The sequence below is a fragment of the Alosa sapidissima genome, chromosome 17 (genome assembly GCF_018492685.1).
Source record: "Alosa sapidissima isolate fAloSap1 chromosome 17, fAloSap1.pri, whole genome shotgun sequence".
NCBI lineage: Eukaryota > Metazoa > Chordata > Actinopteri > Clupeiformes > Clupeidae > Alosa > Alosa sapidissima.
In genome coordinates, this window is record NC_055973.1 from 9,318,708 (window position 1) to 9,340,510 (window position 21,803).

The window sequence follows — 21,803 nt, forward strand, 5'->3', positions numbered from 1 at the left end:
ACAAATAAAATACATAATGCAACATAGTGAAAGTAGACAAAGCTTCAATCCCTGAGGCAGTGACAGTTCAGCCAAAATAAAATTGAAACTAATCAAATCTGATCTAGAAATAGCATGTCGGAGAGATATAATCAAACACAGAGAAGTTGTCCTTGTGGTTGAGAGTCTTAATATCTCTTCCTTATGAAACACATTCCCAAAGAAACTGTTTTTCATTCCCCATACCAGTCAGGTTCAGCCAAAGCCACAGATGCTGAACTTTGACTCTGAACACGTACCCTGACACGATGTTCCGAGCCAAAAGCTTCAAACATTAGCACTAATTGTCTCTTCAGTTTACACAGTGTGCTCCATTGCTGTTATGATAAAGGACATGACAGATGTGTAGTCTCATTCTCAGCTCACTCCGACTTCAACATCACCTCCTCTGGAGACTGAGATAGAAAACAGCACTGCTGCAGCTAGCTTAGCTTGTCAGTCAGGCAATTTTAAACCACAGAGGGACACACTATTAGGTATAGCCTAAAGCCCTACCCTGATTGGGCTCATTAAAATCATGCTGACGTTCTGAGTGGAACAAAGAAAATCCAGGAGCTACTGGGGAGAGGGGGAGCTATTTCAGTGATGCACATGAAGAGGGTGCTGACAGGCAGGGTGTTTGGCGGGGTCTTTGGGAACATCTGTGTCAGACTTCTCGCCCATGTGAGGGGGGGGGGGGGGGGATGTAGCCTAAGGACAGCCATCTGCAGCCTTCTCGAGAAGAAACTTTTTCCTCGACTTCTTAGATTTAGTGAGCACTGTCGTCAGGGTCTCTTGTGTCTCTGAATCATGTAACAGCTGGAAAGGTCAGGTGCCAGGGGATGCAGGTGGTGGTGATGGGATACGTTCACAACCCCGTTGGCCATTACACAACATGATGCATAAGGTATCCCAAGAACGTGTATTAATGTCAAACCTGTCAGTTAAGTCAGGGTAGTAAACCTTCTAATAGAAGAGCATCATGGCTTCCCTCCTGTTTCAAAACAAAGCCATATGCTCTATTAGGAAGCTTAACACTTTGAGTTAATTTATCCAGGCTTGTCACTAATCCAGATTTTTGGCAAACCTCCCTGATGCTCATGAGCTGAGTGAAGTTAGAACATTCTAACTTTAGAATACACAAAAACAGAAGTCAGCTCACAACAGTGACATCTTTGAGTAATGGCAAGACAGGTTTTTGACCCTGCATTCTGTCATGTCTTTTTACATTTACATGGATTCATTTTTTAAAATGAAGCGTTTAAGAGTGGCTCGACACCTAGCCTTATTATTATCAAACACAAGATGATTTCATAGACCTACTAGATGATATATGAAGTCACCATGTCCTGCAAACATGCTTACACTGAGATGCTTGATTGCTGATACTTGATCATTGACTACACTGTATAAGTACTGTAAGTATATAAGTGAGGGAAGAAGTTGATCCCGTGAGGGAAATTTGGTCTCTGCATTTATCCCAATCCGTGAATTATTGAAACACACTCAGCACACAGTGAACACACAGTGAGGTGAAGCACACACTAATCCCGGCGCAGTGAGCTGCCTGCAACAACAGCGGCGCTTGGGGAGCAGTGAGGGGTTAGGTGCCTTGCTGAAGGGCACTTCAGCCGTGCCTACTGGTCGGGGTTCGAACCGGCAACCCTCCAGTTACAAGTCCGAAGCGCTAACCAGTAGGTCACGGCTGCCAATATGCTCTGCTATGCATACATACAGTAGGAGTACATATTTAAAATTGTACCCAAACAATTGTTAGAAATAAATAAACTAATAACAAATCTATACTGTTAGATACGTTGGTCTGAGAGTTTGAGAGTATTACTGATTCCAGTAAAGCTGCCTTTTTAGTGTGTTTCAATGCAGTGTGTTTTCCATTTAGCTGCAGTCTAAGCCGCCAGCAGGCTCCAGGATCCCCTCACATGTGAAGCTTGCTTTACAAGGCTCTGAGTTGCTCAGTCTGACCTTCCTCATATAAAAGTGCAAAAACGAACAGAGGTCACAGCTTGGAGTCAAAAGAGTCCAAGTGTTTGTGTGTGTGTGTGTGTGTGTGTGTGTGTGTGTGTGTGTGTTTGTGTGTGTGTATGTGTGTGTCATGGGGGTGATGACTGAATTATGTACCTCTGGTAGCTGTCAGGGAAAAGAAAAATAGGATCAACCATGAGGTCTGTGTCAAGAAATGTAAATAGCCTCTTCCCCAGCCTTCCCTGTACTCTCTCTCTTTCTCTCACAGTTCAGCACAACCCTCTCTCTTTCATTCTCCCTATTCTCTCTATATCCCTCATCTCTCTCTCTCCCTCTCTCTCTCTCTCTCTCCATGTGTGGTCAGACTAGCTGAGGCCGCCCTGTCATTGACCCTTCCTCTGGAGTGACAATCACACCAGGCCCAGTGGAGCTTTTCAAAGAGGGTTTTGAGTTCAGGTGTGTGCATCCACCTCTTTGCTCTGGGGTTTCCCACACCACGCACACACACACACACACACACACACACACACACACACACACACACACACACACACACACACACACACACACACACACACACACACACACACACACACCACAGGCTTGCATAGGTACCATATTCACATGTGTATTTTTTGGATGAAACGACCTGTTAATTAAAAATAAACACTCTGACACACACACACACACACACACACACACACACACACACACACACATGATTTATGACATGCTAAACTGTACATACAGTCATGCAGACTACCCATGGATTTAAAAACACTTGTGGACACACAGAGCCAGGTGTGCAGGTAGGGCAGCAGAGGTGGCCTCCCCTGCACATTCTTGTACCCCGTCCAAAACTCAGACGCTCTTATAAACGACACACGGCCCTCATTTGCCATATCAGCTTTTGTTGAGAGCAAGTTTCTAAGTCATCCGTGAGGGTCATAGCCTCTCACATACTATTCATACTAGCCCCCCCCCGTACAGGATGAGGCTATCTACAGACAACTGCACACACTAGGAGGTACATAAAAACAGTCAGTAATTGAGGAAATTGTGTGTCAGTAAGTCAGTAATGTATAAGTATGTGAGAGTATGTACTTGGTGTGTCACTTTGGCTACTATATGTTTTGGGGCATCAAAGCCAGCTAAGTCCCACTGTTCAGGTAGATTGGTTAGGATCAGGAAAATAAGTTCATGTAGCATCCGTTCTGTGGAATGCCAGGACAGTTAGAGTAAGCAAGGGTAGGAGGAGAGGCAACAGCTGTGCAGGGAGTGAATGTATGGAACAGTCTGTATTAAAACAAGATGATGTAGTACTGTCATTGAATTGGAATTCAGTTATGAGGTTAATCCACAGCACTAAAGAAGACTTTCTCTCGGGTCCCCCTACAGTTGAGAAGTGCAGTAATAAACAAACTAAATATGCGTCTTTTGATACAAATTATGAACATAACTCCGATACAATATAGAGGGAATGTACCGACAGCAGGTTAGTGTTTCTACCCGAACAGAGAAAGTTTCCAGGTCAGTAAGGGCCGCTCAGACAATGGCAGAAGTGCCATTCGTCATATTATGAGGTTTTGTGCCATCAAAATGATTTTGGAAATGTTATGTTATGTTCAGGTAAAATAAAACTCTTAAGGGTGCCTTTTATACATGGGTGTGGTTAATACATGTTAATTCATTTGCATGAAACACTGGCCTACGGTTTATACACAATGCGCTATACACAGGAAATTACTGTATTTGGATTATACCCCGCTTTATAGAAGGGAGAATATGTACGGAAGAGGTCCTGCATTTGGATGGAGAAAGCATATCATTAGGCCTAGCACTGGGACAGGCAGAGTATGTATGGCAGAGAGTATGGACTAGATGTGTTGGGACAGGCAGAGTATGTATGGAGCAGTTCCATATTACATGGGCATGGCCCATTAACCTGCTCTGCAGCATTGGCAGAAGCTGACGGGCTGTTAAACGATTTATGCTTCCACAACCACTGAACCACACAGCACAGCCTCTATGACATCTGAATGACAACACAGGGGCATGTGCGACTGGGAGGGGAACAAACATGGCTCATTGGCTAGAGCCACGGTGCCCTTGGCTAACCGAGCATTTTACAATCCATATGCTTGAATTTCCCCTGGGGATCAATAAAGTATCTATCTATCTATCTATCTACTTCATATGACAAAGTGAGTATGACTGAACGCCCCTAGAGAACACGAGGTGCTTGAGGTCCAAGTCCAGGACAATCAAGTGAGACAAGACATACTGTACATTTGTGTGTGTGTGTGTGTGTGTGTGTGTGAGTGTGTGTGTGTGTGTGTGTGTATGTGTGATACGTTAAAAAAAAAAAAAAAAACAACAACAAACAATCGAGGCCATTCAGGGCTTGAATATTTACCCTAAATGGTCAGGTACCGTCAGATACGGTCTGCGCAGCTGAGACAGCTGAGGTGAGAGGCTCTAAGCTTTCCTGCGAGATGTTTGCCAAAAAACACTGCATGTAGGGTGAGCCAGTGGAGAGCCGAGGAGAGACACACACACACACACACACACACAAACACACACACAGGAGGAGAGAGGGCCTGGGGCTGTGGGATAAGGGGACCTCAGTCACTCATGACTGGCCTTCCATGGCTGGGGCCTGCTCTGTTTCCCTCAGTATCCATCGCGAAGCCATTTGATCTAACTACGATCTGGATATAGGGGCCAACCATTGCGCCACAGATGGGGGTGGGGGGGTGGGGAGAACAGTATCTCTTTTGTTTGGCGAGTAAAGCCACTATTTTTGCTTTGCCTTTTTCGCTCAGGAGCTTTTTTTCCACCTGACTTGCGGGGCCCCACGGAGCTCGGTCCCGCTTTCTCCAGTGTAAGAAAAACAGGGGGCAACAGCTTGAACATTGTACCCCCCAAAATACCCTCAGTGCAGCAGTACTTTTCTTTAATACACATACGTATTACTAAACTAAATATATTTGGAATTTGGCCGCTGCAGGCCACCATACATGGCAGACCCAAGTAAAGAGGTTGTGAGATCGGAGAATACAAGTGGGAGCCAAATCACCACACCATATCAGCAAAAAACTTGTATTTGTTGAAATCAAAACTCTGCTTATTTTATGAAACCTCAAATAGGCAATAAATCCATGTTGGAAGGCAGCATGCCTTTACAAGGATGGAGAGACTTTGAAAGAGAGAGAGAGAGAGAGAGAGAGAGAGAGAGAGAGAGAGAGAGAGAGAAAGTGAAATGAAAAGAATTTCAAATTCAGCACAGTGGAAAATGAAGCTCGTCTACATCTGTCAAACACTTTGTCTTCACTCCGTCTCAGCGACGTCTGAAGCTGAAAGGGAGGCTGATTAGAATGGGAAGCCTCTGTTATGAAGCGTGTGTATATGTGTGTGTGTGTGTGTGTGTGTGTGTGTGTGTGTGTGTGAGTGTGTGTGTGTGTGTGTGTGTAAGACTTATGCTTTGGATGCGTTTTGGATCGTCATTTGGATGATGACTGTATGTGCGTGGTGCGTGTGTATGCTCGTGTGTGTGTGTCTCGAGGGAGACAGCAGGTGCTGGGTGCTGGGGCCTCCACCTGTGTTTGACCAGCTGGAGGGGCTCATGGTCAGAACAAAGTGTCAGGGGAAAGTAGCCTTGATAAATACGCCCGTCTGCCTTGGCAGCTTGCCTTTAAAATGTAGCCGTCAGCTTAGGGTCCTTGATGTTTGAAGCGGGAGAGCTGCTGTGCTGATGTGACAGGCAAATGAGGATTATTTCCCCCCATGTTTGAAGCCCGTCCTGGAGGAGCAAACTGATCCATAGTGGAAGCCACTGAACCGCAGCTAAATGGCCTTCATTGTGAGGCCCTATAATGGTGTGTACATAGATTACCTCACATGTGTGGACTGACAAGTCAGAAATGTATACAACATTTGCATTTGATCTATTTGGATATAGGGACAGATATACAGTAGGTATAGCTATGATACATGGCAAACACAAACTGTCTATAGACAGCATAAGTTTCACTTGCTGTAGATATAGACGTGTTAGTATTTAGACCATATAAATACCATAGGAGAGGAGGCTGTTATAGACGGATGGGGAAAAAGAGTAGGGAGGGGGTGAGGGAGGGAGAGAAAGAGACAGATTGAGAGGAGGACTGAACTGGCTGCCCTCATAAGAGGTCAACATTTTGTCCCTTCAGGGCCCCCGTAACTCATTCAAATAAGTTCCTCAGAGACTGGCAGAGTAGCTCCACAGTAATAGTAACTCACCCTTGGGTGGAAATGATCTCTCTCAAAGACATTTTCAGCTTTTCTTCCCTCTCTCATCGGGGCACATGAACGTTTCCTGGACTACAAGCTCCAGAGCTTGGTTTCTTTCTTTCTCTCTTTCTCTCTCTCTCTCTCTCTCTCTCTCTCTCTCTTTCTGTCTCTCTCCTCCTTCATAAAAGCGGATATCCCACTGCAGAAATGAAAACTGTTCCTGGGGGTCCGTGAGTAATGCAGCGTCCCTTAGCGCAGAGCGATACCATCTGTCCTGACTTTTCCGAGTCAGTCTGCTGTTTACGGAGTTTTGGGGAAACACTCGCACACAGCCTCCTTCCTCCACCCCCCCCCCCCCCCCCCTTCTCATGCCATACCTACAAATGGTTTACCCCGGCATAGCTGCTGCTGCTGGGGCAAAAAGGATACTGCTGGAGCAACAAGCATGCAACAAGGTCATGGCTTCTCAGGGAATAAGCAGGTTGCTTGATGTCCTGCTCTCTCCCACACACTTCCCAGACACTCCCCTCACAGACATGGGCTTTCAGTGTTCGATGAAATGTTAAATTGAGGCTCTGGAGTGTTCCAAAAAGCCTCCTGTTTCGGGCCTCTGAAAAAAGGCCACATCCAGAGCCATTACTGTTTCCCTTTACATTACTGTGTTGTCAGTATTTATTTATATAAATGGCATATTATGATCTCAATGTCAGCTCAATGAGTAGATGTTTTTTCATTGCTAGACTGTGCTGTATTGTGCTCCTCTATGTCCTCAACGAGCGATTCAGTCCAGGAAAAGTATGCTGAAAATTGGCCTGCAACTCTGCCTCTCTCGCTCTCTCTCTTTTCCACTCACTCTTTCTTTCTCTCTCATTTCATTTTTCTCTCCAGGTGCACAATGCTTAGACTCAGACAAGGTGAAAGCCTTGCAAATCATCTGCCAACGGGTCAATTACATTGGCATGCTTGTCGCTGAGCTGTGAGCCGGGGGTTAAGCTTGGCGCAAGAACGTGTCCACGCAAACACTGCCGTTCAGGACTGCCAGAGGACAAGGCATGCAGCAGGCATCCCATGAAATCGAGCACACCTGTGGACAAGCTATACTCTCGCCCATATAGGCTTGGCATTGAACACCCAATTAGGGTGCTGTAATATGGTATATTTTGATGATGGACACTTGCTTAGCCAGAGGAGTCCAGGTATGTAGACTCTTAGCTCAGATCTTAAGCCGTCCAATTTTCCATAAGGAAAGACAGTGATTTATTGAGTGCACGCAGGAGATCTAGGACTAAGGCCGAATAACAAACAACATGGCCAATGCAAATGTTTGTTCAGGCTTACTGAGAGTTGTCAGAGGTCGTAATTAAGCTGTCTATTTATTAGGCTGTAAATAACATCATAAATCATTAATACCATTGTATGACTACAAAGGAATGTTTTCATATGTTCAACATCATCTACCAATAACGAGCAAGGTATGTTTCAAATCTAAACCACTGCAAGATTCGAAACATCTGTTGTCACTTTATGCTATGTGTGTATATGGGGGATGATGATGTGCAATATCCCTCTCTCTCTTTTGCTCTATGACACATATAATCACACACTCCAACATCTACGCTTTTCTTGTGAACACCCTGATGACTTCTACTGTACCTCTAATAGCAGAGTGGCTGAAGGGTACAGTTTCTGTGTCTACATGAGGAAGGTCGCCCTTGTTGCTTGATGCCCTTGAAGTCTGTCCTTGTGAAGTCTGTTTCCCATCTGTGAGGCTCTGCTACTTGCTTGTCTGTCTTACAGCAACCCATGAGATTCACTTTTCCATTCTCATGAGAGTGTGTGGCCAATCTCCTTTTGTTTGTGGCGACCGGGGCAGACGGCAGACATTGCTTACATTTCCGCCTGGCGTTACTACTGCCCCAGGGGTGTGAGAGAGGCACATCTTACACGCAGGTGTAGAGCCACCTTCCCACCAGGCAGTCAGAGGGTGTGCTCATGACTATCGGAAAACAATGGCTGCCATTTCAGCATCAAGCGGGTGCGACACATTAGTGGCATCGACATAAGGGTGTGTGAGGTCTTACTTAGTGTGTTTTACAGTAATGTATGGGAGTATCTTGATGGGAGCACTTAATGGGAGTCTCAACACATGTACGGGAGTCTCTTAAGTATCTGCTGTAGAGAGCATTACAGGTCCATTTATTCATTTATTGTCAAGCTACTGTGCATGCGCTCATATCCCTGCTATAAGAAGATAGTGAGAGAGAAGATAGATTGATCAGCTAAAATATAGTAAACATAGAATAAATCTCCACATATGTTGTGAGAATATGTTGTGAAATACTAAGAGAGTATTTCAGCATCCACAGTCCAGAAATATAATCTAATACCATTTTTCTTCTTAAAGCCATTCTTTCTCATTGTTAGTGGGATTGCAGCAGTTGCTTTAGTCTAGCGCCACAGTATATCAAAGTAAGACATGACATCAGTATTCAATTCCCTTCATGGGAATTGAACCTATGACCCTCCGGTGTTACTGCAGTAAGCCGTCCTGATGTGATCAACAGAAAGCCCTCGTGAGGCCTATCAGCATCTCCTTGAAATACACGTTGAGATGTTTGTATTAGAGTGAGATTAGATAGCTGGCACAGTTCTCCTCCTCCTCCTCCTGCCTCTCCTCCTTACGCTATAAAACAAGGGCAGCCATTCACATCAAAGAGAGATTAGATAGCCACTGAAAGCCTGGCACACTTTACCTCATGCTCTCAAACCACAGTGACAACAGCAGCCCTGCAGCTCGTACAAGCACACCAGCTGACCAGCGATGTAAGCGGCCCACCCACACATAATCTTGACCTTTGACACCCACAGTCGGCTCACAAGCTACTGTGAAACTCAGCAGATGAGGCGTCTGGAACCTCTGATTTCCCCGCCAGACAGGGCGGCGAAGGGCCGAGGAACCCAGGAGGTGGTGGCTAGCCGCTAGAAATGTTAGAAGGAGACGACCTCCTGTGCCTCTTTGATCCTGAACTTTGTGTTTCATGTTTTTTTGGACTTCCATGCAACTTCCAGTTTGGGTGAAAAAAATGTTCACTCCCAAAAATGGCAGCCCTAAAATAGTCTACCTGAGGAGAGGAATGACAGCTTTATGAAGAGGGGCTCTAAATTTATACATAGCACAACAGAGAGAACATTGCCAGGTTAACCTCAACTGTGGTCTGTGAGATAGACTGTTAAAAGGGTAGCATGATACAGGTTGACAAACAACATTTCTGAAGAAATGCAGCATTTCTGCAAAAGCCTGATGTTTTTTACATGCTGAAATGAAGGTCAAGCTCACTTTAAGGTTTGCTGTGACTGAGCCCATAAGTCAAAGCCATACACACGTGATCAACCTAATATAAACCAATCCACACAGACGATTCTTCAGCTTTCCTCTTATTTATCTCTCTGTTCTGTTTTCCTGCACTCCTGTCTACCCCTCTGGCCTATTTCTGTCTCTCTCTTCCCTTCCTCCCTCCCTCTCTCCCTCCCTTCATCTCTGCTCTCTCTCTCTCACCCCTGCCTCTCACACCTCGCTCATGGCTTTGCTTTGGAGGTGCACCCAGTGGAGGTAAACAATAACTACTCTGTGGAGGTCAGAGGTCAACCAGCAGATGAGTGTGGCCTCCTGTTTCCAGCACTTTCCATGAGTGGACACACTTGACCCTCATTCAGGAAATGGACCATCCAAATTTCTCTTCTGTTCCAGCACCGACCTTTACTATAAGACATCAGAGCAGTCGTGATGGTGTCAGTGCCTCTCCATCGGCTCCTTTCTCTTCCCATTACACGGAAAGCAGAGCTGATTACATCATCCGAGGGACAAGCCACGCATTCAACCCATATGCTCTGTAGGCTTTGTTATGTGCAAGTGAAAACAATCAGCCTTATGGAGAAAGTTCACAGAAGTTCAGAGCTCCTCTAGTGCCATCAAAAACAAGACCCCTGACAAAGAGAGAGAGAGAGAGAGAGAGAGAGAGAGAGAGATTGAACAAAGCACTGGGTAACTTGTGAAACTACTTCATCTCGGGTGTAAGGCTTTCTGAAGCTCTAACAATGGAGTTTTTGATCTGGAAACACAGTAATCCAAATTCATTCCATCAATAAAACTGCCAAAGCATATGGACAACTGGAGTTCACGTATGGATCTGATGTCGAGGGGTAACTTAGACAACATGCTCCGCCGAGTATTACATAATCATGGACACACAACTGACACACACACACACACACACACACTCTCTCTCTCTCTCTCTCTGAGTGTCACAGTTGATACATACAAACATAACAGCCTTACATTTTTAGCACAAACACAGCCCTACTGAATTTGGCCTCCCTACTGGCAAGCTGTCCTACTAAAGTAATTCATGCTTCATTAAGCACTTACATCTGCCTTTAATTGATGTCTTGTTCCTGGTCCTCAGAGCCCAAGTCTGACAGCAGGGCAACATGGCTCTTTGGGGGCAATCAGTATTTACAAGCACAGTGCCTCTGAGAGCTGGGCTGAAAATCTGCTCTGAAAGGCACAGGGGGAAGCCAAAACAGATGCGTCTTTTCAGCAGATTCCCCAGCATCCCATCCTGTCACAACACGCGCTCTCTGCTCAAAATATTTACCATAAGGAACGCACTTTTCAGGAGTTCACGCTCAATACACTCAGTGATAAGGTTTCGCAGCAGGCCCATGTGGCCGGCGGGATCGCAGCGAGGAGCAGCAGGAAATCTGAGCTCTGGATAGTCTTCCTGGCAGTGCCCCCTGCCAAGATGTGAGCCCAGTGACAACACGTGCCAGGCACAGCTCCGTCCATGCCGCGATCTCCAGGCCAAACAGAGACAGGAGGCCCTTCTTCCCCTGGTCTGAATCAGCGATCTGCTGTTGATTAAGCAGCTTCCCTAGGCCTGACTCAGCAGTGCTCTGCTGTTGATTGAGCAGCCTGGTTGAACCTGGGGTAGGGGAAAGTGGGGGTGGTATCTTGGAGCTGAGCTCTGTGGTTTTGGCCTGCTGGGGCAGTTTGGCTACTGCTGTTTCTCCCTACATTTCCAGAGCCAGTATCTCTCTGTCTGTTCCCATTTTGTCTGGTGCAGGGGCTGGGAGGTTGTGGAGATACAGCCACCAAGGCAATAGAGGTGAGTGGTTTACAGTGCACTGACTGGCTGTTGAAAGCATTGTTGATAGAAGGGGTTTAAACCTGGGCTAAGTATCTATCTTTCAGAGAAGTAAGAGGGGGAGTGTTTATCCAGGGAAACTTTTATGGGCAGGTTTGATATTGGCTCACTAATGGAGGCTGCAGTGGAAAGTATGTGCTATGAGTTGCCGTGTCCATCAGTATTTTTGGACACATGATATCCAGCATAGCCTATATCCATGAGCTGGAAGAATTACAATTTTCCTGTACACAAGATATTCAATAACCACAACCAAAATATTATTTTTTGAAGATTCAGTACATCTGAACCAAAGTGCAGTTCTTTGAATAAAAAAAATCAGACACAAACAGTTTAATCTGGCTTGAAGTTGTGTTTTAAATTTGGCAACAGACGGGCAGTTTCAGCTTGGTCTCAATCCAAAGCTGAAACTGCAGATCCTCTCTCCCTTAAATCATCACGGCGGCCTTGACAACAGGAACTGAGATACACATGCATGCAGAGATGTTTTACATCCAGTCCAACCATAGGGATTCACCGCTTCTGAAGAGCTTCCAAGGCCGCAGATACTGCATCATAATCAGCTTTTCAACGGTGTATTTTTACGGCCATTCTGTTCACGCAAATTTGTGCTTTTATATTTATATTGCGCTTAAAGATCTTTTGACTCCCAAAGCATGTCTACTCTAAACTCAACTACACAATAAAACCCGACGCAAAAATCTAAATATTTAGCAATGCCATAACATCCTCAAGAACAATGGCTGAGCTGGCTGACTAGGCCTCCTCTTTCCAGCCCCTTCAACCATAACAAGCTTTTCTTGACAAATACATGAACATTTGATGACAAAAACGTATCTATGACTGTGAGGTGCCAAGCTATTGAGCGAAGACAGAAGAGAAGAAGAGAGAGTGAGAGAGGGAGAGAGCAACAATGAAAGAGAGAAAAAGAGAAAAGGAGGTCTGGGTTTGACTGAGTTTGGCATGAGGTGAATTTTTTAAAAATACCGCATCATCCTTCTGCCTGGAGGAGGAAACCTTAAAAAACTTACTTTATTTGTACACTTGAACACCGGCCACAGCTAACATCTCGACTCCAGTAGAGTCAATGGCCTGTAAAGCACTGGGACCATCTCCCACACGGTGGATGTGATTTGCTGGCCCACACATAGCGGAGCCATTGTTTGTAATAAACCCATGAGGTGATATGGGCTCTCCGGAATAGGTCCCAGACGCATGGTGCTTTGCGTTGTTGGCAGAGGATCATTTCTAGCTCAAGCAGTAGGAGCGATAATCAGCCTTTACTACCTTAGTGAGAGATATAGCCCTGAATGCCTTAGTGGCTACCGAGGGGGTTCCTGGCTCTGCTCCAGAGGCTAACCAGTGTGGTTGTGGTGCCATTTCTGGCTAGGCCAGCTCGAGCCTCGTGAGCTACATGCGTGTTAATAGGCGGCTCCGCAGAACCAGCAGCCAGGTACTGCAATTGTAACTCAAACAAGAGGAAGTAACTGTGGATTTCACCATTAACTTTTAACAGCTTAATTAGGAGGAGTGGGAAACAGGGATTACTGGCTGAAACAATCTGTTTTTGAGAGAGAGAGAGAGAGAGAGTGAGATTGAGAGAGGGGAGGGGAGAGAGAGACCAATCTGCATGAGAAAATAATAAACCTTTACAGTTATCATCCATTGTGTGTTTTTTTACACTGTTATTATCAGTAATTATCAATTTCTTTGCGGCTATAGACACAAGATCTGCGCAGAAAGAAAACAGAACTCATGATCAATGCTGGCAGATCTTCTGATTGCAGTGACCTTCAGTGTTAAACACTTGAGTTGCACAGCACAGCTGAATGGAGCACTGTAAACACACTGTTTGCTACAGTCATATCTTCCAAACAGGGCAGGCGGGGCAGAGGCGCTTTTGGCTTGGCCTCTGGACATCAGTGTATCTCAGCACACAGACGTCCTTTCTTCTTCTTCTTCTTCTTTTTCTTCTTCCTCTTCTTCTATACAGTGCCAATATGCTCGAACACACACACACACATGCACACACACATGTATATGCACACACACACACACACACACACACACACACACACACACACACACACACACACACACACACACACACACACACACACACACACTAACAGAATGCAGACTGGAAACACAGACGTCACCATCCACATCTTCACTCCCAGCTGGGAAGCTGAGCACACATAAGTTTTCATAAATGTGCCGTGGTCTCTACACTGGACAGCATTGGGCTGTCCAATAAAAGCATGACCGATGGAGACTTAGAGATGCAGGGGGGCAGGTAGACTGTTTAGCAAGGAGAGCTACTGTAAGTGCTGTGCTGCAGTAAATGCTTCAGCACAAAGGTACTGTACAACCTGTTTACTACAGTTTAAATGAGAGGGCAAGTTCAGAGAACACTGCAGCTTTTCCAGGTGGTGAAATCATAGAATCAACACACACACACACACACACACACACACACACACACACACACACACACACAGACACAGATACAATCTCTCTCTCTCTCTCTCTCTTTCTCTCTTTCTCTGAGAAATCAATCCTTTAACACTGACTGCTCTCTCTATCATTACAGAGCAGATAGAGAGATGAGCCCCTCTGGTTCATCTCAGCTTGACAGAGGGGAAAATCCAGCTGCTCACAGCTCTCTCCTTAAACTTCAATCACATGCCTGTCCAAGCAGGAAGCCTCTCAGTTCCATTTCCTGCCTAGCTCCATGCTAACCAATACCCTCTCACCCAGCTTAATACTGCTGGTGACTGCCTCAGACCTGCCAATCATGGAGAAATCCAATCATATGCTGTTTTTCTACCAGCAGTTAGATGATATATCATCTGACACGATATGGCTGCAATGAGAAATACAATGTGGCATGATATGGTTAGAGTGGCAGGACATGGTCTCCACTAAATGACTAAGGTGCTGACAGATCCTGTAGCTGTGATTTGTAGTCAGCATGCTTTTATAATAATATACACTTTGATTTGATTTGCACTTCATGCTACAAAACACTGATATTGTACAAATGAGGATAATATAGCAAAAGCCTAAGTCACTCCTGAATGTAACCCAATTTGAAAGGTCCAGGCTTTCCATTACAAACTCGTTTGGTTTGATGACAGACATTTGTGAAAAAAATACCTCAGAGGTCTCCAGGAACTTGGCTGAAGATCGATCCTGTACAAGGGCTAACGATGGCATGCCTCCTAGCTTGGTGCATGAATAAAAGGTCTTTGAGAGAAGTAGTCTAAAATTTTAAATTTTTTGGCATCACTATCACAATATGAAGGGACAAATGGTGTATCTTAGTCACCCCTAAAGACAACACATCAAGTCTGAGTTCATACAAACAGATTGATAACACATTCTGAACTCTCAGCAGTAAATGCACTGACCTCAACCATCTCCATGCTTACACAACAACAAGATCCATCATTCAACTTGATGAGTCAGAGCTCTTTAAAATCTGTCTAAAGCAACTGTTACAAATAAAGCTATTAAAATATATATCAAGTAGCACCATATTACTCTGAGTGCTTTTAAAAATACATTTCCCTATTTGCAGAGAACAGCCGAGATCCATCACAATAAAACATAAGATAGAAATAAGCACAGTCGCGCCATGGTGTCTGTTCAAACAGCTGTGTTGTGTCACCAGGCCAGGGGGTCTCCCAAAACTCACTTCCTGTTTTTATTCCAGTCATCACAATCACCCCCATTATCATCATCATCATCATCATCATCATCATTATTCCATAGCAGCCTTTAACCTCAGCAGCCCTCCTCTGCACCACTTGTAAAAACACCACACTTCAGGGGCTCGTCCTGGCGTTTATGTTTGGACATTCCTATTGCGAGAGCACAACAGGAGAGGGTCGAAGAGGCGTAGACTACAAGCGCTCAGTGTTACTGTCCAACTGCTTTATAAGGACTCAGGAGGCTCTACGAGCCAAACATCTCCCGTCCCTGGGTTGGGGGCAATGCTTTAAATACATGACCCAATTAAAGCAGCACGTTGGAGATGCACAGACACGAACACACACTAAGACACACACACACACACACACACACACACACACACACACACACGATGTTCCTCTGCCGAACAGGAAACAAACTATTTCACTGAAATATGGTGTCCATTATGTACAAGAGGACTCTATAAAAAAATGTTTCATGCCATGTGTTGCTGACTGGCTAAAAGAAGTCATTGGCACTAAAATGATGCTTGCAAAACTTCTCATCTGAGGAGATGACCCTGAATTGGGTCATGATGGGGGTCTTCAGCCAACTCTCACAGACTCTTGTAACTTTTGCAAACTTTTTGTTGATACTTGTTGGTATTTGTGGGTGCCCACATACAAGGGCTTGTGTTTTGTTTGGTTATGTTGTTAATCGTATCATAAACAGCCACAGCAACGAAAAGGACTGACGAAGAATGTGTTGGTATTTGTGGGTGCCTGCATCAAGGGCTTGTGTATTATTGCTAATCATATCATGAACGGCCATAGCAACGAGGAGGAACGACCAAAGAATTTGTCGGTATTTGTTGGTAGAGAACCCATCATGAGTGTGGAGGTGGTGGATCTGGGACACCAGATGCGGTGGTGATCATAATAATAAAAGCGAAGTCTTTGTAAGTGAATCAGAGAGGACGATTGGAGAGTAACTACTGTAGACTTCATCTCTGAGCACTCTTTTTCAATGTCTCTTGTGTCTTAATGGGATCTGTCTATTACTGTTCACAGAGACCGCAAGCAGGTCAAATAGGTTCACTTTCCAGTCTCTCTCTCTCTCTCTCTCTCTCCCTGTCTCTCCCTCTCTCTCTCTCAGGCCCTGTCACCAGCAGTAATCTGTGAGTCTGAGAGGCTCTGAAAAGCCCACCTCACCCAAGTTCCTGCCAAGTATGACCACTCTCCCTCTAGTAGAGGGGGAAAGCAGACTAAGATTACTGGTCAACAGGCTGTCAAGATGTCTTGCTGGAAACCGTTTTCCCTTTCACTGTGGCAACGAAATGGTATTGCACTGCATATCCACTGGTATTGCACTGCATATCCACTGGTATTGCACTGGTATTGCACTGCATATCCACTGGTATTGCACTGGTATTGCACTGCATATCCACTGGTATTGCACTGCATATCCACTGGTATTGCACTGCATATCCACTGGTATTGCACTGGTATTGCATCATTACTGTTAAGTCACTTAAGCATGACAATACAGCATAGTCATCAGTTTTATAACAAATAAGAATGTTCTAATGACAACTCTTTACATGTTTGTCACCAATATGTATAAAAATCTGAAATCTAAAAATAAATTCTGGCCTGGACCAATGGAATGAACTTTACTTTCCATAAACTAATACCTCCATTTCTTCCACACACCCAGCCAGCTCAGGGCGTTTGGAGAAAATGATGCCTCGTTTCTACCGATCTTGTTTGAACACATTGAAACACTTCTCTCTGATGGATCTGCGTCCTCGGTTTAATATTTTCCAGGAACTGGACACAAATATTTTGTTGCACGAAAAACAGACTCCCATTTTTACAGAGACCCTTTACCCTTTCCAATCTCTTCTTATCCCCTAGCTACAAAATTGGACCTAACAATGGTGTACAGTATTAAAAGTGAACAACTGATACAACAGACTCCAAAAAGACTCTAGGCCTACAGTGTCCAGTGCGCTAAAAGATCATTAATCGATCCTTGGCATGATTTAAGTATGCATGTATACAAGGACGGATGGATGTCTGCCTACCTGCCTGCCGCCTATCTGTCTGTTTGTTTGTCTGTGTGTGCATGTGACACATAATAGCACTCATGGGTTTCAGCCTCCATGCAGGTACACACACCTCCTGTGCCTGAGGCTACAGGTATGAGTGCAGTGTTGGACTAATCTTCTCCCAACACAGGTTAACCTGGGACGTGCAAGGGCCAGAGGATGTGAGCCAATCACCTGAGAGTGTGACTGGACTGGACCTGGCTCAGAGCCCACTCTGATTGGGCACAGATCCCAACAGCTGCTATTTGGCACGGGGATCAGCCCACAAACACAAACAATCATCAGGGCTTTGCTTCAACCTCAGCAAATGAAGACACTGCTGTTTTTACAATGAGCCAGCTGATTCTGCTTAATAGTTCTGGTAAGGTTCTGGTACAGTTACAGAATGGATCGATCCGGGGGGGTTGGGGTTTGGGGGGGGGGGTTGGGCACAAGGTTCCATTGAGCTGATTAACGGATCCAGATGGTCAAGAGTCATGGCTGCACTCAACCTGTAGCACAGGTAAGGAACTGAAACACAGTTATTACAGTCTGTGGGGGTAATATCATGCTGAGAGTTTTCTGCAAGGCTTCAATGCAGAAACTAGACTAAACTGCTTTTCCAGGCCTCTGCATGATGTCAGCTGGCCCGGGGGGTGGCAGTAATGGCCGAGACTAAATGCGTTGCAATTGCCATTAGATGATGCTGATTTCATCATAACAAATTCGTACCTTAAGCAATTCCATATTTCAGTGTCCAGCCAAAATCTGATTGTCTTCATGTTAAAGACTGACAAGCTCACTTGAATTCCGAACTCATGGATCGGTTAAGCCGAAAAGCTAAGATGAAACTGACATTGTGAAAATCCAGAAATGCCAGAGGACATACTGTAACGATTTGATAGCGACACACACAGTTGTCCAATCAAAAGGTTTATTAGCTGAGATCGAGAGCAGGGACACAGACACGGAACACAATACACACGGAGCAGGTCAAGTACACACACACACACTACACATACAGGGGAGGACGCAGCCCCCCACACAAAAAGGATCACACACGAGGGAGAACTAAAAGGGAAACATGTCACAATAAAGACACTAACATTACACTCAAAACTAAGGAGAAACACAGACATAAACCCCCCAAATGTTCACCCCGTATCCCAGCATGCCCTGCGTGGGAGAACGCTATGCAATGTCTTGTGCGCCGACGTTACAATACATACGGCATTAATGTTATTGTTTTGTGAAGCCCCCATAGACAGCTATGATGTATGATCAACAGTATTCTTTATACATGACTCCAAATTAAATCCAGTATGTTAAACACCTTGTGGTACTGGAAGCGATCCTGACTCATATACAAAAGTTTAACAGCTGCAAATGATCTTGGTTCTGAATTCACCGCATCAATAACAAAGATGAAGATCATTTCATACTCTACCCCTTATATAATGCTACATGAGCTGAACTGGCCACCAGTTTTAACCAACTGCCTCTCATAAATACACCATAACCTGGGAAAGATAGCACTCTTTGGCAGCATCCAAGTGGGTGGTTATAAAACTTTCACAAAATTACACCTCATGTAAGCGCATTTTATGACAAAATTGGCATACTTAGCAGCGTCAACACTGAACATGAACATGCCATTATGACTAATTAAGCAATTCAATGTTACAACATACATTTATTGCTTAGAGAAAATCTTAAATAGGCATGCGAGGGATTTCACGATGCATCCAGTGCCATTATGACGGTGAATCAGCTGCATGATATTATGGGAATGCATGCCAGACATCCTGTGGTTTGACTGGATGCACACACTATGAAACACCACATCCCCTTCCCATATGACAATCAGCATCGAGCACACAGTATTTCAATCGGCCTGAAACAGCTCAGGTTCTGTGTGTGGGTGGTATGCTTGAACATGCGAGACAGATCAAAACAGAGGTGTTTGTTTAAGCTGATAAGAGAAACTATTACATCAATCCAAGCCCTTCTACAACACAGCCAAACCCAACCCTGATAATATCAACAAAATTCCATTAATATCTTGCTGACATGTATGAAAAAAAGGAAACTATTCAATACCATTCAATTTTCATGTTCCATTCAACATTCTACCATTCAATTTTGACAATGTCAGCAAACACAAAGGTGAGCAGTTTCTGTAGTGATGGGTCTACTGTATGGCTTTCATGTTTCCTTGACACTTGAGCATGATACTTTTCCATTCAGCAGTCAGTCTGTATGAGCAGTGCAGGACAATCATCTGTTTCTTTATAATATTTACTAAATCATAGATGGGTCATGCTGTTGCTGTGGTTTGCATGAAAATGGCAGTGATACAAAAACTGACTTTACTCCGGGAAAACCCTGGGCAGGAAAAACAGTATGAGAGATTTGGGAATGTTACTGCATTTTCGACCCCTTTTTCCAAAACGCCCTATACAATCAGTAGTCATTCGTCAATGTTTGGTTCACACACAGCTGGCAGGAGGCCAGATTGCTTCAGTACCTCTCCAAAATATATTAAAGTTCACTGCTGAGCTTGTACAGGGCAGCCCTGCGATATGGAGAACAAGCACTGGAATTAGTGGAAAGAGCTGGCAGAGAGCAATTACTTTACAGGGAGGAAACAAAGCTTCTTTTGTGTGTGCCATGTCATAATGCTATCTCCAGCGGAGGAGTGCGTGGTCCCCAATCCAGCGCCTGCTCCCTATGAAGGCAATTCTCCAGATATTTCGGCCAAGGTAGGCCATAAACACCAGGAAACCTGTCAGTCACTACGGCAGTAATTGGCCTGGACTGAAAAGATGCCCCATTTGTAGCGCAATGCAAGGCACTGACCCTTTCTGACAGCCTCATCCTCTGGCCAGCACTCAGCCTACTAGACAGCTTTGACCAGCACGGACCCTGAGTTTCCTATATCCAGTAATGAATTGAAACTGGTTTGTCTAAACAATGATAATAGCCATGGCTGATATGGGTCATAACTTAAGTTACTGAACTGATGAACAGGACATAAGTGAATCCAGGAGAAGACAGAATCCTCAGGTTACAACACTTAAGTGAAATAGGTGGAAAGGCATAGAAAGAAAGAAAGAAAGAAAGAAAGAAAGTGTTGATCTTAACCACTGGTCAGTTAGCCAATTAGCATCTTTAAGTCATCTTTTAGGAGGAAACACTGGAGCAGCAGTTCCCAGGGGCTGGTTTTTGAGCATCTCTGACAGAGGCTGCTGACTATTAACTTTTGTATTATCTGGTTCAGGCTAAATAGTATGCATCAGTTCAGTCAAAACTCACTTTTTCTACCACTGCTAAAATTACCAAGTAAGCGTTCATATTGTCTTCAATGTGAATGACGTCGCACTGAATAAGAACGTAAGCTATAGATATTTCTAAAATATGCTTCATTGCATCAAAATAAATCCGAGGAACGATTGCACGCGAATAGACCTACTTATCCATGCAACAGTCCACCTACACTATCAAGTAATCAACACAAGCCACACACGCATCGCAAGTTTTAAAAAGAAAAATCTCATTGAGCAAATCATGGCACAGCAAAAAAAAAAAAAAAAAAAACAGACAGTTTTAACATTGAGGTAGCGTACCTTCCAGGAACGCAGTCGTTGAGTGGCAATTCCACAGGACGAGAGCGAAGGACCACAAGCTGACACTATTGATGAGAGAAAGTTAAAGATGCGGGATGAGAAGAACGCTCAGAATTCGTACAAGGTTTCAGCAGGAAACACTTAAAAAATAAAATAAAAAATAGTATTTACCAGGACATCATCCTCAAAATGACGATTAAATCCTCAGGGAAGCGTGTCTTCTTATTGACAGAAGTCAACGGTGAGGAGAGATGGGGCCCCGCGCTATCTCACTCACTTTCTCGTTTCGGACTCTCGCTCACCCCCTTCACTCGCTCGCTCGGTCGTATTTCCCCCCGACTGCCTGCAGTTCCAAATGAGACAAAGACAGCCTCAGTCCTCGTTGGGACTCAAACACTGAAACCTGACTCCCCGCAGCCCGTCGCTGGACCACCGCTTTATCCTGCAAACCGCTCCACACGTTTATACCCCAAATTTAAATACACACCCCTCCCTCCTCTCTCCAAGATTAGCGTTAAATGCACAGACCTGTGGTGGCAGTGCATCTCCAATAAGATGGGTTTGGGTTAAATAGGTCAATTTCATGGTCAAGTTGAGGAATACATTTGTGATCATAATGAAAAGTAGCTACTTTTAAAGAGATAAAGTCTTCAACTGAATTTGCAGTTCTATTTGTCAAACAGTCGACAGAGGGACTAAACAACAGATTAATCCTAAACTGACAGGTAAATTCAGAAGCATAATTTGAAAGATACACAGACAAATTAACTGAATAGATGGATTAATGATAATGAACACATTTGATACATCTTGGTGGAATTATAAATATGGGACCAGCTGCATTTAGAGTAAGTAATGTTGTACATTGGATGATAATGCTGTTTATGTGCCACCATTTCCTACAGAGATTAATGT

The 21,803-nt window shown here is 44.5% G+C and overlaps 1 protein-coding gene across 2 annotated transcripts in view; it reads right to left on the reverse strand.

The window, feature by feature from the left end:
• Window positions 1-21,312, reverse strand: part of col15a1a (collagen, type XV, alpha 1a) — a 95,627-nt gene extending 74,315 nt beyond the window's left edge. For both annotated transcript variants that reach the window (XM_042068292.1, XM_042068291.1), the window contains exons 1-2: window positions 21,060-21,312; window positions 20,889-20,953 (exon numbers count right to left, since the gene is read on the reverse strand). In XM_042068292.1, the coding sequence (XP_041924226.1) occupies window positions 20,889-20,953; window positions 21,060-21,070 (76 nt within the window). In that variant the 5' untranslated portion in view covers window positions 21,071-21,312. The remainder of the gene's footprint in view (window positions 1-20,888; window positions 20,954-21,059) is intronic.
• Window positions 21,313-21,803: the final 491 nt, after the last annotated feature.